At 38.0% G+C, this 17,155-nt stretch overlaps 1 protein-coding gene across 3 annotated transcripts in view; it reads right to left on the reverse strand.

The window, feature by feature from the left end:
• Positions 1-17,155, reverse strand: part of LOC309606953 (uncharacterized protein) — a 431,574-nt gene that overhangs the window by 93,158 nt on the left and 321,261 nt on the right. For all 3 annotated transcript variants that reach the window (XR_014232129.1, XR_014232130.1, XM_082344860.1), the window contains one exon: positions 8,172-8,283. Coding sequence is in view for 1 of the 3 variants with exons in the window: in XM_082344860.1 (XP_082200986.1) it covers positions 8,172-8,283 (112 nt within the window). In the remaining 2 variants the exon portion in view is untranslated. The remainder of the gene's footprint in view (positions 1-8,171; positions 8,284-17,155) is intronic.

Below are 17,155 nucleotides of genomic sequence, written 5' to 3' on the forward strand. Positions count from 1 at the left end.
CAGAAAAATACATCATCTTTGACCTGGTTGCCATTCAATAAGACACAGTTAAACTATTAGTGATTTTTGTTTTAACATCTTTATTGGAGTATAATTGATTTACAATGGTGTGTTAGTTTCTGCTGTATAACAAAGTGAATCAGTTATACATATACATATATCACCATATCTCCTCCCTCTTGCATCTCCCTCCCTCCCGCCCTCCCTATCCCACCCCTCTAGGTGGTAACAAAGCCCCGAGCTGATCTCCCTGTGCTATGTGGCTGCTTCCCACTAGCTATCTATTTTATATTTGGTGGTGTATATATGTCCATGCCACTCTCTCACTTTGTCCCAGCTTACCTTTCCCCTTCACCGTGTCCTCAAGTCCATTCTCCAGTACGTTGGCATCTTTATTCCCATCCTACCCCTAGGTTTTTCATGACCTTTTTTTAATTGAGATTCCATATATATGTGTTAGCATACGGTATTTGTTTTTCTCTTTCTGACTTACTTCACTCTGTATGACAGACTCTAGGTCCATCCACCTCACTACAAATAACTCAATTTCGTTTCTTTTATGGCTGAGTAATATTCCATTGTATATATGTGCCACATCTTCTTTATCCATTCATCTGTCGATGGACACTTAGGTTGCTTCCATGTCCTGGCTATTGTAAATAGAGCTGCAATGAACATTGTGGTATATGACTCTTTTTGAATTATGGTTTTCTCAGGGTATATGCCCAGTAGTGGGATTGCTGGGTTGTATGGTAGTTCTATTTTTAGTTTTCTAAGGGACCTCCATACTGTTCTCCATAGTGGCTGTATCAGTTTACATTCCCACCAACAGTGCAAGAGGGTTCCCTTTTCTCCACACCCTCTCCAGCATTTATCATTTGTAGATTTTTTGATGATGGCCATTCTGACTGGTGTGAGGTGATACTTCATTGTAGTTTTGATTTGCAGTTCTCTAATGATTAGTGATGTCGAGCATCCTTTCATGTGTTAGTTGGCAATCTGTATACCTTCTTTGGAGAAATGTCTATTTAGGTCTTCTGCCCATTTTTTGATTGGGTGGTTTGTTTTTTTGATATTGAGCTGCATGAGCTGCTTATAAATTTTGGACATTAATCCTTTGTCAGTTGCTTCATTTGCAAATAATTTCTCCCATTCTGAGGGTTGTCTTTTTGTCTTATGGTTTCCTTGGCTGTGTAAAAGCTTTTAAGTTTCATTAGGTCCTATTTGTTTATTTTTGTTTTCATTTCCATGTCTCTAGGAGGTGGGTCAAAAAGGATCTTGCTGTGATTTATGTCAGAGTGTTGTGCCTAGGTTTTCCTCTAAGTATCTGGCCGTACATTTAGGTCTTTAATACATTTTGAGTTTACTTTTGTGTATGGTGTTAGGGAGTGTTCTAATTTCATTCTTTTACATGTAGCTGTCCAATTTACCCAGCACCATTTATTGAAGAGGCTGTCTTTTCTCCATTGTATATTCTTGCCTCCTTTATCAAAAATAAGGTGACCATAAGTGCGTTGGTTTTTCTCTGAGCTCTCTATCCTGTTCCATTGATCTATGTTTCTCTTTTTGTGCCAGTACCATACTGTCTTGATTACTGTAGCTTTGTAGTATTGTCTGAAGTCCAGGAGCCTGATTCCTCCAGCTCCGTTTTTCTTTCTCAAGATTGCTTTGGCTATTCGGGGTCTTTTGTGTTTCCATACAAATTGTGAAATTTTTTGTTCTAGTTCTGTGAAAAGTGCTGTTGGTAGTTTGATAGGGATTGCATTGCATCTGTAGATTGCTTTGGGTAGTATAGTCATTTTCGCAATGTTGATTCTTCCAGTCCAAGAACATGGTATATCTCTTCATGTGTTTGTATCATCTTTAATTTCTTTCATCAGTGTCTTATAGTTTTCTGCACACAGGGTCTGTTGTCTCCTTAGGTAGGTTTATTCCTAGGTATTTTTTTCTTTTTGTTGCAGTGGTAAATGGGAGTGTTTCCTTAATTTCTCTTTCAGATTTTTCATCATTAGTTTATATGAATGCAAGAGATTTCTGTGCATCAATTTTGTATCCTGCTACTTTACCAGATTCATTGATTAGCTCTAGTAGTTTTCTGGTAGCATCTTTAAGATTCTCTATGTATACTATCGTGTCATCTGCAAACAGTGACAGCTCTGCTTCTTCTTTTCCAATTTGGATTCCTTTTATTTCTTTTTCTTCTTTGATTGCTGTGGCTAAAAATTCCAAAACTATGTTGAATAATAGTGGTGAGAGTGGACAACCTTGTCTTGTTCCTGATCTTAGAGGAAATGGTTTCAGTTTTTCATCATTGAGAACGATGTTGGCTGTGGGTTTGTCATATATGGCCTTTATTATGTTGAGATAAGTTCCCTCTATGCCTACTTTCTGGAGGGTTTTTACCTTAAATGGGTGTTGAATTTTATTGAATGCTTTTTCTGCATCTATTGAGATGATCATATGGTTTTTATCCTTCAGTTTGTTTATACAGTGTATCACATTGATTGATTTGCGTATATTGAAGAATCCTTGCATTCCTGTGACAAACTCCACTTGATCATGGTGTATGATCCTTTTAATGTGCTGTTGGATTCTGTTAGCTAGTATTTTTTTTGAGGATTTTTGCGTCTATGTTCATCAGTGATATTGGCCTATAGTTTTCTTTTTTTGTGACATCTTTGTCTGGTTTTGGTATCAGGGTGATGGTGGCCTCGTAGAATGAGTTTGGGAGTGTTCCTCCCTCTGCTATATTTTGGAAGAGTTTGAGAAGGGTAGGTGTCATCTCTTCTCTAAATGTTTGATAGAATTCGCCTGTGAAGCCATCTGGTCCTGGGCTTTTGTTTGCTGGAAGATTTTTAATCAGAGTCTCAATTTCAGTGCTTGCGATTGGTCTGTTTCTATTTGCTATTTCTTCCTGGTTCAGTCTCAGAAGGTTGTGCTTTTCTAAGAATTTGTCCATTTCTTCCAGGTTGTCTATTTTATTGGCATAGAGTTGCTTGTAGTAATCTCTCATGATCCTTTGTATTTCTGCAGTGTCAGTTGTTACTTCTCCTTTTTCATTTCTAATTCTATTGATTTGAGTCTTCTCCCTTTTTTTCCTGATGAGTCTGGCTAATGATTTATCGATTTTGTTTATCTTCACAAAGAACCAGCTTTTAGTTTTATTGATCTTTGCTATTGTTTCCTTCATTTCTTTTTCATTTATTTCTGATCTGATCTTCATGATTTTTTTCCTTCTGCTAACTTTGGGGTTTTTTTGTTCTTCTTTCTCTCATTGCTTTAGGTGTAAGTTTAGGTTGTTTATTTGAGATGTTTCTTGTTTCTTGAGGTAGGATTGTATTGCTATAAACTTCCCTCTTAGAACTGCTTTTGCTGCATCCCATTGGTTTTGGGTCGTCGTGTTTTCATTGTCATTTGTTTCTAGGTATTTTTTGAATTTCTCAGTGATCTCTTGGTTATTTAGTAGTGTATTGTTTATCCTCCATGTATTTGTATTTTTTACAGGTTTTTTCTTGTAATTGATATCTAGTCTTATGGCATTGTGGTCAGAAAAGATGCTTGATACGATTTCAGTTTTCTTAAATTTACCAAGGCTTGATTTGTGACCCAAGATATGATCTGTCCCAGAGAATGTTCCATGAGCTCTTGAGAAGAAAGTGTATTCTGTTGTTTTGGGATGGAATGTCCTATAAATATCAATTAAGTCCATCTTGTTTAGTGTATCATTTAAAGCTTGTGTTTCCTTATTTATTTTCATTTTGTATGACCTGTCCATTGGTGAAAGTGGGGTGTTAAACTCCCCTACTATTATTGTGTTACTGTTGGTTTCCCCTTTTATGGCTGTTAGCATTTGCCTTATGTATTGAGGTGCTCCTATGCTGGGTGCATAAATATTTACAATTGTTATATCTTCTTCTTGGATTGATCCTTTGATCATTATGTAGTGTCCTTCTTTGTCTCTTGTAATAGCCTTTATTTTGAAGTCTATTTTGTCTGATATGAGAATTGCTACTCTAGCTTTCTTTTGATTTCCATTTGCATGGAATATCTTCTTCCATCCCCTCACTTTCAGTCTGTATGTGTCTCTAGGTCTGAAGTGGGTCTCTTGCAGACACCATATATACGGGTCTCGTTTTGTATCCATTCACCCAGTCTGTGTCTTTTGGGTGGAGCATTTAATCCATTTACATTTAAGGTAATTATCAATTTTTATGTTCGTATTCCCATTTTCTTAATTGTTTTGGGTTTGTTATTGTAGGTCTTTTCCTTCTCTTCTGTTTCCTGCCTAGGGAAGTTCCTTTAGCATTTGTTGTAAAGTTGGCTTGGTGGTGCTGAATTCTCTTAGCTTTTGCTTGTCAGTAAAGGTTTAAATTTCTCCATCAAATCTGAATGAGATCCTTGCTGGGTAGAGTATTCTTGGTTGTAGGTTTTTCCCTTTCATCACTTTAAATATGTCCTGCCACTCCCTTCTGGCTTGCAGAGTTTCCGCTGAAATGTCAGCTGTTAATGTTATGGGGATCCCCTTGTATGTTATTTGTTGTTTTTCCCTAGCTGCTTTTAATATTTTTTCTTTATATTTTATTTTTGATAGTTTGATTAATATGTGTCTTGGCGTCTTTCTCCTTGGATTTATCCTGTATGGGACTCTCTGTGCTTCCTGGACCTGACTATTTCCTTTCCCATATTAGGGAAGTTTTCAACTATAATCTCTTCAGATATTTTCTCAGTCCCTTTCTTTTTCTCTTCTTCTTCTGAGACCCCTATAATTCGAATGTTGGTGCATTTAATGTTGTCCCAGAGGTCTCTCAGACTGTCTTTAATTCTTTTCATTCTTTTTTCTTTATTCCTCTCTGTGGTAGTTATTTCCACTGTTTTGTCTTCCAGGTCACTTATCTGTTCTTCTGTCTTAGTTATTTTGCTATTGATTCCTTCTAGAGAATTTTTAATTTCATTTATTGTGTTGTTCATCATTGTTTGTTTGCTCTTTAGTTTTTCTAGGTCCATGTTAAACGTTTCTTGTATTTTCTCCATTCTGTGTCCAAGATCTTGGATCATCTTTACTATCATTACTCTGAATTCTTTTTCAGGTAGACTTCCTATTTCCTCTTCATTTGTTTGGTCTGGTGGGTTTTTACCTTGCTCCTTCATGTGCTGTGTTTTTCTCTGTCTTCTCATTTTGCTTAACTTACTGTGTTTGGGGTCTCCTTTTCGCAGGCTGCAGGTTCGTAGTTCCCTTTGTTTTTGGTGTCTGCCCCCAGTGGCTAAGATTGGTTCAGTGGGTTGTGTAGGCTTCCTGGGGGAGGGGACTGGTGCCTGTGTTCTGGAGGATGAGGCTGGATCATGTCTTTCTGGTGGGCAGGACCACGTCTGGTGGTGCGTTTGGGGGTGTCTGTGAGCTTATCATGATTTTAGGCAGCCTCTCTTCTAATGTGTGGGGTTGTGTTCATGTGTCGCTAGTTGTTTGGCATAGGGTGTGCATCACTGTAGCTTGCTGGTTGTTGAATGGACCTGGGTTTTAGCGTTGAGATGGAGATCTCTGGGAGAGCTTTTGCTGTCTGATATTACATGGAGTTGCGAGGTCTCTGGAGGACCTATGTCCTGAACTTGGCTCTCCCACCTCAGAGGCACAGGCCTGACACCTGGCTGGAGCATGAAGACCCTGTCAGCCACATGGCTCAGAAGAAAAGGTAGAAAGGAAGGAAGAGAGAGAGGGAGGAAGGAAGGAAGGAAGGAAGGAAAATAGTTATTAAAATAAAAAATGAAAAAAAAATTTTTTAATAAAAAGAATTAAAAAGTAATAAAAAAAAGAAAGAAGAGAGCAACCAAACCAAAAAACAAATCCACAGGTGCTAAAAACTATACTAAAAAAAAAAAAAAAAGTGGACTGACAAAACCCTTGGACAAATGGTAAAAGCAAAGCTATACAGAGAAAATTACACAAAGAAGCATACACATACACAGTCATAAAAAGAGAAAAAGGGAAAAAAATATATATATCTATATATATAAAAAAAAAGGAAGAGAGCAACCAAATCAATAAACAAATCTACCAGTGATACTAAACTCTGAATACTAAGCTAAGATAAACATAATGCCACTACCAGATTAGATGCAGGAAGGAAACCCCAAGTCTGCAGTTGCTCCCAAAGTTCACTGCCTCAATTTTGGGATGATTGGTTGTCTATTCAGGTATTCCACAGATGCAGGGTACATCAAGTTGATTGTGGAGATTTAATCCGCTGCTCCTGAGGCTGCTGGGAGAGATTTCCCTTTTTCTTCTTTGTTCGCACAGCTACTGGGATTCAGCTTTGGATTGGCCCCACCTCTGCGTGTAGGTCGCCTGAGGGCATCTGTTCTTCGCTCAGACAGGACGGGGTTAAAGAAGCACCTGATTCGGGGGCTCTGGCTCACTCAGGCCGGGGGGAGGGAGGGGTACAGAGGAGGCAGGGCAAGCCTGCGGCGGCAGAGGCCAGCATGACGTTGCACCAGCCTGATGCGCGCCGTGCATTCTCCCTGGGAAGTTGTCCCTGGATCGCGGGACCCTGGCAGTGGCGGACTGCACAGGCTCCCGGGAGGGGAGGTGTGGATAGTGACCTGTGCTTGCACACAGGCTTCTTTGTGGCGGCAGCAGCAGCCTTAGTGTTTCATGCCCGTCTCTGGGGTCCGTGCTGATAGCCGCGGCTCGCGCCCATCTCTGGAGCTCGTTTAGGCGGCGCTCTGAATCCCCTCTCCTCACGTACCCCGAAACAATGGTCTCTTGCCTCTTAGGCAGTTCCAGACTTTTTCCCGGACTCCCTCCCGGCTAGCTGTGGCGCACTAGCCCCCCTCAGGCTGTGTTCACACCCCCAACCCCGGTCCTCTCCCTGCGATCCGACCTCCGAAGCCCGAGCCTCAGCTCCCAGCCCCCGCCCGCCCCGGCGGGTGAGCAGACAAGCCTCTCGGGCTGGTGAGTGCTGGTCGGCACCGTTCCTCCATGCAGGAATGTCTCCGCTTTGCCCTCTGCACCCCTGTTGCTGCACTCTCCTCCATGATTCCAAAGCTTTCTCCCCACCCACCCCTTGTCTCCACCCGCGAAGGGGCTTCCTAGTGTGGAAACTCTTCCTCCTTCACAGCTCCCTCCCAGAGGTGCATGTCCTGTCCCTATTCTTTTGTCTCTGTTTTTTCTTTTTTCTTTTGCCCTACCCAGGTACGTGGGGAGTTTCTTGCCTTTTGGGAGGTCTGAGTTCTTCTGCCAGCGTTCAGTAGGTGTTCTGTAGGAGTTGTTCCACGTGTAGTTGTATTTTTGATGTATTTGTGGGGAGGAAGGTGACCTCCATGTCTTACTCCTCCGCCATCTTCCATGCATCTTTTTGAATTACAGTTTTCTCTGGATATGTAGGCCTGGTATTTTTAGTTGAAGGACATCCATAGGTGGAGCTTCATGGACCCACTCCTGTTGTGTTCCTTGTGTATTTAAGGATGTCATTTTGTGCAGAGCTCAAGCCACTGTTTCATCTCTTCCTAAGCTCTGTGATCCTGGGCAAGTTAATTATTCGTTGTGTTTTTTCAATTGCAAAATGGAGATCATGATAACTAATGCTTCAGATTATTCAGAGAATTCAGTGAGTTACTTATAAAGGACTTAGAACAGTGACTCGAACAGAGAGGAAAGTTGTAGTTGTGATTGGTATTATTACTGGGACAAAAGTAGGCAGCCAACAATAGAGTTGATTTTACAGAAGGAGCTAGTGTGCATAACAGATCAATCAAATTTTCCCAAGTCAAAATGTTCAGTGTTAATTTTTTTCCTCTTTCATAAAAGTCATTTTTAATTGTATTTAGTTTGAATGTAATGTTTTATTGGTAGCTTCTGAATAAGACAGTGAAAAGTAAGAAATCCTTCAATGGAATGTTACTAAGTTATTCATAGAGGCAGGTCCAACTGTCTTTGGTCCTTGAGTCTAAAATGAAATAATCACTAGTTTTTAAAATCCCCAGGATACTATTTACTCTATGACATCAAGCTGATATACTTGTAAGGGTAAGTAAGGGAGTAAACAGCAAAGAGTTGTCAAAAGTCAAGGTTTATTTACTATTCCTTTTGAAATATTTTAAAACAGGATTATGGAATGTTGGAGGATATAAACATATCTCATTCTGCTGCACTAAGCATTGAAGTTACCCCAAATTACCTGATCATTTTGTTAGTTGGATGGCATCTTCTATTTTGGGGGAGCCCTTGGCTTGTTTGAAGAGGTATTTTACCACCGAACAAGGCAAGCATCCTAAACATCCCCAAATTTCCTGAAACCAAAAGATATAGTTAAGTTGTGACTGCAACGATAATAGAGATTTGTAGGAGGCTGTGAACGGAGTTTTTAATGCAAGATTTAAAGAAGGATCACTCTACTTGGAGTGCATCTTTTCCCTTCCTAATCCATTAAGCGAACTGATTAGTGTTAAATGAAAAGATTCGTTGGGTGACTTGCTTTGGAATAGAAAAGTACTTTGAATTATTAAGCTTCCTACACATCTTAAAAATAAATTTACTCTGAACTTCCCGCTCGATCCCACTGAATTCACTGAGCAGTATGGCCTCCTGGTTTTGTTTAACAGCTCTGCTTTCCCAAAGGGGTTGATGACTCATTGTATTGGAGCTGAGCTTTAATGTGCTTCTTCCCTGAGGCCTCATCACTTACCTAGTCTGTTGATTAACTCTGTACATCAACATAGCATGGTCCAATTGAGTAGGCTGTATGATAAGCATCTCAACAATAAAACAATAAAATCTAAGCAGAGAAATACATGGTACACTGATAAATAAAAGTGCATGCATTGAATTTTAAAAATATATTTTCCCATTTTGGACTTTCAAAGCCACAGTTTAAATACCCAAAAGTCCTTTCCATGAATCCATCAATGCATAGTTCTCTAACTCTGCTATATTTTGAATACATATTGGTCCAGTTTTTCTAGGAAATGGAGGTAATTTTTATTCTAATGCCACATTTTGGGTCACTTATTTATAATTAACCAAAGTTTTAAAAATCTGGTTTAAATTTTCTGGTAGTACCTCTTACATCTGAATTCCTGGTCAGTTTCCATTTACAGCTACAAACTCTCAGGCAGCTATTGATTCTGTGTCTCCTTGTTAAAGGTTACTAACTTCATCAACAGTAATGCTGTAAGTTACATCTCTTAAGGTTCTCTTATTGTTGCTAGCTGAGACTGTACTTTTGTTTTCTGGCTATTTAATGTTGTTGACATTCATTTTGTTCCTCATTCTGCAAAGACAATTGGACCGAATTATTCCTAGATGCCATTACCCAGTTGACATACTTTCAGCTTTTGAATCATGGGCTGAAACCAAAAATCTGATGTTTTTGGTAGCCAGACCCATAGTCTGTATTAACTTTGGTCCAGACAGGCTTTCAGATCATGAAAAGGCATGTTGAGTTTTACTCCAAGCTTCTTTCTGCCTTCCTTCACCAATGCATGGTGTTCAGGAGCATAGACTTGGGATAACATCCTTAGTTTGTGTTTAGAAGAAGGGAAACAAAGCAGAGTTGTTTAGGATCTGCATAAGGAACAATTAGCTTAAGCGTTATGGCGTTAATATGAGCTAGAAGTTTGTAGGTCTTTGAGTCTCAATTGGTATACTACAAACCTTTCATGGGTATGTCACCTAACTGGGGACCGCCTGTGAGGTTTTCTTTTTGTACAACTGAAAGTATTTGTAGATATGACAACAGCTGTCACTTATTATGTTGGTCATGCAACATATTGGGGGAAGGGCTAAAACCTACCAAGAGTAGGAAAGGAGAGACATAGACTAGCATAAATCTGACACAGGAAAAAATATCCAGAAGATACATGGTACAAAAGATGTATAGGCAGAAACCTGCAATAACTTTGACCTGTATGTGTATACATATGGGTATATTAACAAATTTATTGAAGTATAATTTACATACAACAAAGTGAATGTACTCATTTAAAATGTACAGTTCAATGAATTTTGATGTATGCATAAACACATGCAACCATCGTCCAAATCAAGAAACAGAAAATTTCCAACATACTAAAATAGTCTCTTCAGCCACAGCCCAGACAACCTCCCAATCCAACCCCAGGTGCCATTACATTTTTATCAATATAGACTAAATATACCTGTTTTAGATCTTCATATAAATGGAGTAATATGATAATGTACTCTATTGTGTTTGGCTGCTTTCAAGTTTTTGAGAATCATTCACATTGTATGTATCAACAGACATTCATATGCAAATATACAGTCTGTGTAGACATAGGTTTTTATTTTTCTTAGGTTCTTACCTAGGAGATGAATTGATGGGTTATCTGATAAGTTTTGTCTTTAACTTTATAAGAAACTTACCAAACTGTGTTCTGAGATATTTATATCATTTTTCACTCCCACTGCCAATGTATGACATTTCCAGGTCTATATCCCTTTTGTTCTGTTTTGTTTTATTTTCGTTTTTCCATGTGGAAGTTGAATTATTTATTTAAAACAGTGGAAAATATGGATTGCAATACCAAGAATATAAATTAGCTGTTGACATCAGGTTCCCATCCCAGTTTATGTTTCTTTGTTTCATTTCTTCATCATATTTTGTTGTCAGATCTACATCCTTGCCAAACTTGGTAATATCAGTCTTTTTCATTTTAATCATTTTAGTGGGTATAGAGTGGTATCTTATTGTGGTTTAAAATTGCATTTCTATGGTGACCCTGATATGAAAAATCTTTTTAGTGTTTATTAACCACTCATATTTTTCACTTTTGTGAAATATATGTTCAAATATTTTGCTCATTTTAAAAATTGGGTTGTGTTTTTATCATTGAGTTATAAGAGTTCTTTTAATATTCTGAGTAGAATTTTATGTTAAAGTTTTGTACTGTGAGTATTTTCTTTCAATCTTTTACTTGTCATCTTTTTTATTTTTATGGTGTCTTCTCAGTAGAAAAAGGTTTTACTTTTGATAAAGTCCAGTTTATCAATTTGCTTCTTTAATGGTTAGCATTTTTTGTGTCTTAAGAACTCTTTGCCTGCACAAAGTCATAAAGTTTTATAGTTTTAGATTTTACATTTAGTTCTGTAATGTTTCTAGTTTATCTTTGTGTGTAGGAAGAAGTAGGGTTCAATATTGATATTTTTCAATACAGACATCTGATGGTTACAGCACCAGCTTTTGAAAATACTATCCTATGCCTGCTCTGTTCTGTTCAAGTTCACTGACCTTGTCTTCTGCAGCATAAAACTACTATTATAACCATTTGGTGATTTTTTTTTTTTACTTCAGATACTATATTTTTCTGTTTTAGAAGTTTCATTTGTTCTTTTTTTAAAACAGTTTTCATTTCTCTTATTGCATTCATGTTTTTTTAAATAAATTCTAAAACTATTTATAATAGCTACTTTAAAGTTTTTGTCTGCTAATTCCATCATCAGTGTCACTTCTAGGTCTATTTCAGTTGACGAATTTTTCTTCTGGTTATGGAGAAAAGAATTTTTCCTAGTCATTTTCATGTCAAGTAATTTTTGGTTGGATGCTGGGCACTGTTGATGTTTCATTGTTGAATGTCTGTATTTTATTATGTTCCTTTAAAGAGTGTTGCTCTTTGATGTGGCAAGCATTTAAATTTTGTGTGAATTAGTTTAACCTTTTTAAGATTTGTTAAAGAAGGTGTAAATTAGTCTTTATTCTAGAGGTAATGTTCACCAACTGAGGCGTGGACATTCTAGGGTCTCTACTGAATTCTGAATGGATTCAGTGGTGTGTCTCCAGTCTGGCTGACTGCAACTTAAGTATATCTCAGCCCAGTGGGAGATATGGTACTGCAACTTAAGTATATCTCAACCCAGTGGGAGATATGGTAATCATTCAGTTTACAGTTCTTCAGTTATTGTTCTTTCCCTAGTAGTTGTTCTTTGTCTTGTGGAGTTGCCCTGTACAGCTTAAAAATGAGCCAAAAACTCAAAGTCACCCTTGTGTGTATTTTTGGAACTCTTTTTTTTTTTTTTCTATATATCTTCTCCTTTGGTTCTCTTTCCTACAAATTGCAGTCACTTCAACTTATGCAATCTTTGATTTCTGTCTCCTCTACTCGGTGAGTCCTCGTGTTCTACCTGGGTTTCCCTTCCCCAAGTGGCAATCTGAAAAGTATCTCTTGGATATTATGTCCTCATCCCATTTGTTTTCTTTCACTCAGGGATCATAGCCTTGTGCTGCCTGTTGACCACTGTCTGAAAACAGTGAGTTCATGTATTTTTTCTTGTTTGCTAATAGTTTATGGTGAGTGGTCCTTTAAGTAGTAATTAGTCTATCATGGCCAGAAGAAGAACAGATATATTTTATAACAGTACAATTAAGGCATTTACTTTACCACAAACAGGGATATAGTGCTAAAGGGGACCCAGCTAAATGTTATGGTTACTTTAGATGTGATTCATTACCTTTGAGAGCACTAGTCAAAATTAGGTTTTAGGATACATGCCATTAGTAGTGATGGAGATCACTATTTCCCAAACTGCACTTGCTTTTGTCTCAACTTTGTGATTTTTGCTGTGAAGAGCTTGCATTATAATTTCTTAAAATATTTTCTTTCAGTTAACTTGCTTATAACTTAAATTTATTTGAAAAGTGAGCTCTAAAACGTTATCATAAATGGAGTTGAAAAACTAATTATTTTTTTCCAATATATTAAAATAAGCAAAACTCTTCAAAAATGAACAAAATGTATCTTTGGACTACTGAAAGCATCTGTATCCCACCGGGCACTTTTCTACACCTAGGCATACGGGAGTAGATCACATAGGCATTGAATGAAGAAGTGATGTAGGTGATGGAGATAAAAAATGTGATGACAATTTTTTACTTGTAGTTTCTGATAGAACCATAAAAGTTTAAAACTAGAATGATCTAATGCAATCTTCTCATTGCACAGGTGGACTAATTCCTTCCCGAGGCCTCACAGCTGGTTAATTAATTCAACAGATACTTATCAAGGGCTGGGCATGTTCTAGGAACTGGGAATACAGCAGTGAACAAAACAATCTCTCTTGGAGCTTACATTCTAGTTAGGAATAGAACCCCTTTCTTTGGCTCTTTGTCCAATTGTGTGTTATTTAATGGTCCATTCACAACAAAAAAGGGCACCTGAACATTTTAATACCTGTCCCCAGTTTGTGTGTCAACACCTTTAGAAATAAGATTTTGCTCTGTGTAAAATCAACCCAACTGCATAATCCTTTCCGTCTAACTCACCTGAAATATACCAGCTCACATGATGGCACTCTGTACTCCCTAGTGGGGTTACTTCTCATGCTTTTCTCTTTAGCCATAAAAGGGAAGACAAGTCTCTCCTTTTTATGAGAAAGTACCCATTACAATTACGTAATCTGGGACTTTGTGGATATAGTCAGCCTTTGGTTGCAACATACATTAGAACTTGTAGACAGGGTCTTTTGGTTTCTTATCTCATCTTGCTTCATGATCTTGTTCCTGCCCTGTTTTAGTCTCTCTTGACATATCACCCCCCCAAGGTGTTTGTGCTATTTATCTGTATCAATTCCTATATTCCAGCTCTGTCTCCTTTCAGACCAGGAAATTCTTACCCAACCAAGCCTCTTCTGGTCTGAGGAAGAGAAGACTCTACTCTGACATTCCAATCTTGAAAGCTGACTCTGTTCCTGACAATGTCAATCGTTTTCACAGGCACAACCACCCCCAGAGAGGCAGCAAGGGTAGGATGGAAGAAATCATCAGAAATGAGTTTGGGCACACAGTTGCGTCTCTCCTTTTTGTCTTTAGATCAGTGGAAGTAGTGAAAGCTTCTGTGAACTCCTGGAATTTTCAGCCTTTGGAATTCCCAGATGTCTTCAAGTCGTCTTTGAAGAATGCTTATTTTACAACGTGTGCTTTTTCTTAGAAAAGGAGAAAAACAGAGTGGGTCTTGTTCGAGGATAACTGAGACTGGAGGATTAACTCCTTTTTATCATGGACTGCTATGTCCCAGGCGTTGTGCTATGCACTTCTCATGCTTTTGCCCTTTTGACCTTCCCAACAGTCCAGTGATAAATGAGTTATCTGTAGCCTCATTTTACAAATGAGGACATAGGGTCTTGGAGAGGCCACTTCGCTTCCCTAATATCAAACAGCCAATATATGGTTAACTCGAGATTCAGTACCAATGAAACCCTTCTATAGTTCATTAATATCCGTGTCAGGGTAGAAATCATGATACCAACATATGTATAAAACATTAAACATAGGATTTGTTCTTATATATTCATTTTGTCGTCGAACAAATTGAGGCAGGGTTTGTTGAATTTGCCTCAAAATCACCGCGTTAGATAAGTGGTGGTCTAAATCAGAATCTTAGTTTTTTGAATTTTATTACTAGGTTTTTCCAACACAGCATTCATTGTGTAATTCTAAGAGAAAACTGTCCGCTTTTGCATTGGCCTGAGTTGTTTGGTTAAAACCCAGTGTATGAACAGTCACAACAGAAAGTTTAAAGACAGTGTCATAACACTGGCAAAACCCAGTGTATGAACAGTCATGACAGAGATTTTAAAGACAGAGTTATAACATTGGCATTATAAATAATATTTAATTCTGTTAAATCTAACAAATATTTATTGTGTCTTTTTATTGATGACATTATGCTTTTTTTTTTTTTTTTTTACTACTGGACCTCCCACATAAACTATTCTATTACCAGGCCAAAACAAAAGATACGATGCCCTTTCAAATTCAAGGAAACTGTCCTGGTCTATCTAGATGGTTACTCATCCTGTAAGATGTATAGATATGTTACATTCATATGGTACTGAATACCATAGGAAATGTCTCTTTCCTCAGAATGCCTTGTTAGGATGTGCCATTTGAAAGAGAAAAAAAAAAAAAAAAGGTTTAATCAGAACCACATAATCACTGAAAACAATCTTGTTTCAGTCACCATCACTGCAAATGCAATTATGACCAAGTCTCATGAGTCTGTGCTAATGGGAAGAAGGTGTAATACAGATGGTCGACAGGCTCAGATAATCCAAATACCTGATTTTCAGCATTTCCCCCACTAAACTTCTTTGCCAGCATTGCTAGCAAGGAATGGAAATTGCTGCTTCTAGTTTCCTTCCTCTCCTCCCCACACCCAGGGCCCCTAGTCCCAGTCACCCTTCAATGGAGATATTAGTAAGCAATGAAATGGCCAAAGAGCTGTGGGAGGAAGAAGAGAGAAGGAAAGCTGATCAACCCTTGAGTTAAAAATAGAGTTATTTTAATGTGATGCTCTTGAAAAGGTAGGTCCTGCTCTTTGTAGACTATTGTTTTGATTGATTTCCTTATCAGATATACTTGTACAAGCACATCTCAAGTACAGTTTTATTCCATTTCTATTACATGATTAAAAATCAATTCATTTTCTTTGTTTTAAAATATTAAACATTATAATGATATGATTGAATTTCTTTTTTTTTTTTTGACCTTTAACCTCCATCTCAGACCTGCCTCCTTTTCTGAAAAGGAACACTACAATCTTGACATCTATTTATTATTATATAAAGTGTCCAGTTTTTTATCTACCCAGTTTTTTTCTTTGTATTTACATATAAATTTAGCCAAAGAACATAAGCATGGATTTGTTTTGTTTTACAGTAATAATAGACTGTATTGTTTAGCTATGTGGTAGACACTGTGATGCATTGCCCAACTCCCTCTGTAATGAAGGACTCATTGCCTCAGTAGGGAATGCTGTCAGCAGACAGTTCTAGCTGTCAGGCCCTTCACAGATTGCCTCAGTGGCACAGAGCCATCTCAGCCTCACCCCCTCCAGAGTCAGCCAACATCCAATAACTGATCTAGTTCCAGTGTACAAGTTCTTATGCAAGTTCATTGCAAGGCTATAAATGTCTTGCTACGTTGGCCCAACTTGAAACAACTCAGAATGACCTTTCAAGGTTGAGAGCTCTGCATGGGGTGACTGAGGCTGCTGTTGGGTCTGTGTTATAGCTCTCCCTCTGCCCAATCCTGCTTCCTCAGATGTTGATAAGCAAGAATATTCCTTAATAAATATCCTAAACAGTAAACAGTAAACTCATAGTCTGCTTTGTAGGGAACCCATCCTATGACATGCCTCTTGCTTACTTTTTCACTCAATAGTATGTCTTGGAAGGCTCATTTACCAATAAACTTAGATCTGCCCTCTTCTTTCAGTATTCTCGTAGTGTTTGTGACAGAAACTGAGTAGTTGTTCATCAAAGCCCTGGTTCCCTTTCTTCCCGAACCTGTATCTAGACCACATAGTGATTAGGAATAGGTAGGTTACCGAGTCCTGTCCACGGGATTGTGGAACTACGTGATGTATGATACTTACAGTCCCAATCTGTTAAAATGGTATGAAGTCTTCCATGCCTTTTCTCATATCTCATGTGCCAGCTAGATGCAAAGCATTTAGCAGAAGATGCCAAGGTCCTAGAGGATGGCAGAGCCACAGATGAAATAAGGCTGGGTCCTGAAATCACCACCTGAGCTGCCTGTGAACCCTGCATCAAATTGTTAATCTGTTGAGATATTTAGAGTTATTTCTTATAGAATTAGCATCTCTTACTTAAAAGTGAAACACCTTTTGGTAGTTTCCAAGTTCTCACTATTCTGAATATTTTGTACATATCTCTTCAGGTAGGTGTTTCTCAAATGTTAAATGTAGGGAAGTGAAATTGCTAGGTCTCAAGATTCATAAGCTTTCAAAAAATTCAGTAAATATTCTTGTACCCTTTTCCGAAATGGTTATACCAAGTTCTGTTTCCACTAGCAGTGCATGGGACTATCTCCTTCACATATCTTTGTAATGTGGGATTTTAAGGTAAACTTCATTTTTGGATGAAAAATATTTTTGTATGTAGTTGAATTTTAGTTCGTTTCGTATCTCAAATTCCAGTAAATATAAAAAATAATAGACACTTGATACTTGGAGTTTAGTCTCTTTGAAAGCAGTCCCTGAGATTCATGCCATGAATCACCATGTTGCTGTAGCAGAAATTTGAACTGTACGTGCCATGGCTGACTCATACCCGTGTGTGTTTCACTACTGAAGGATCCCAATCAAATGCCCAAATTCCACCTCAGACAGCTTTGCTATTACCTATTTC

Source organism: Balaenoptera borealis (assembly GCF_965194805.1).
Source record: "Balaenoptera borealis genome assembly, chromosome: 12".
Taxonomy (NCBI): Eukaryota; Metazoa; Chordata; class Mammalia; order Artiodactyla; family Balaenopteridae; genus Balaenoptera; species Balaenoptera borealis.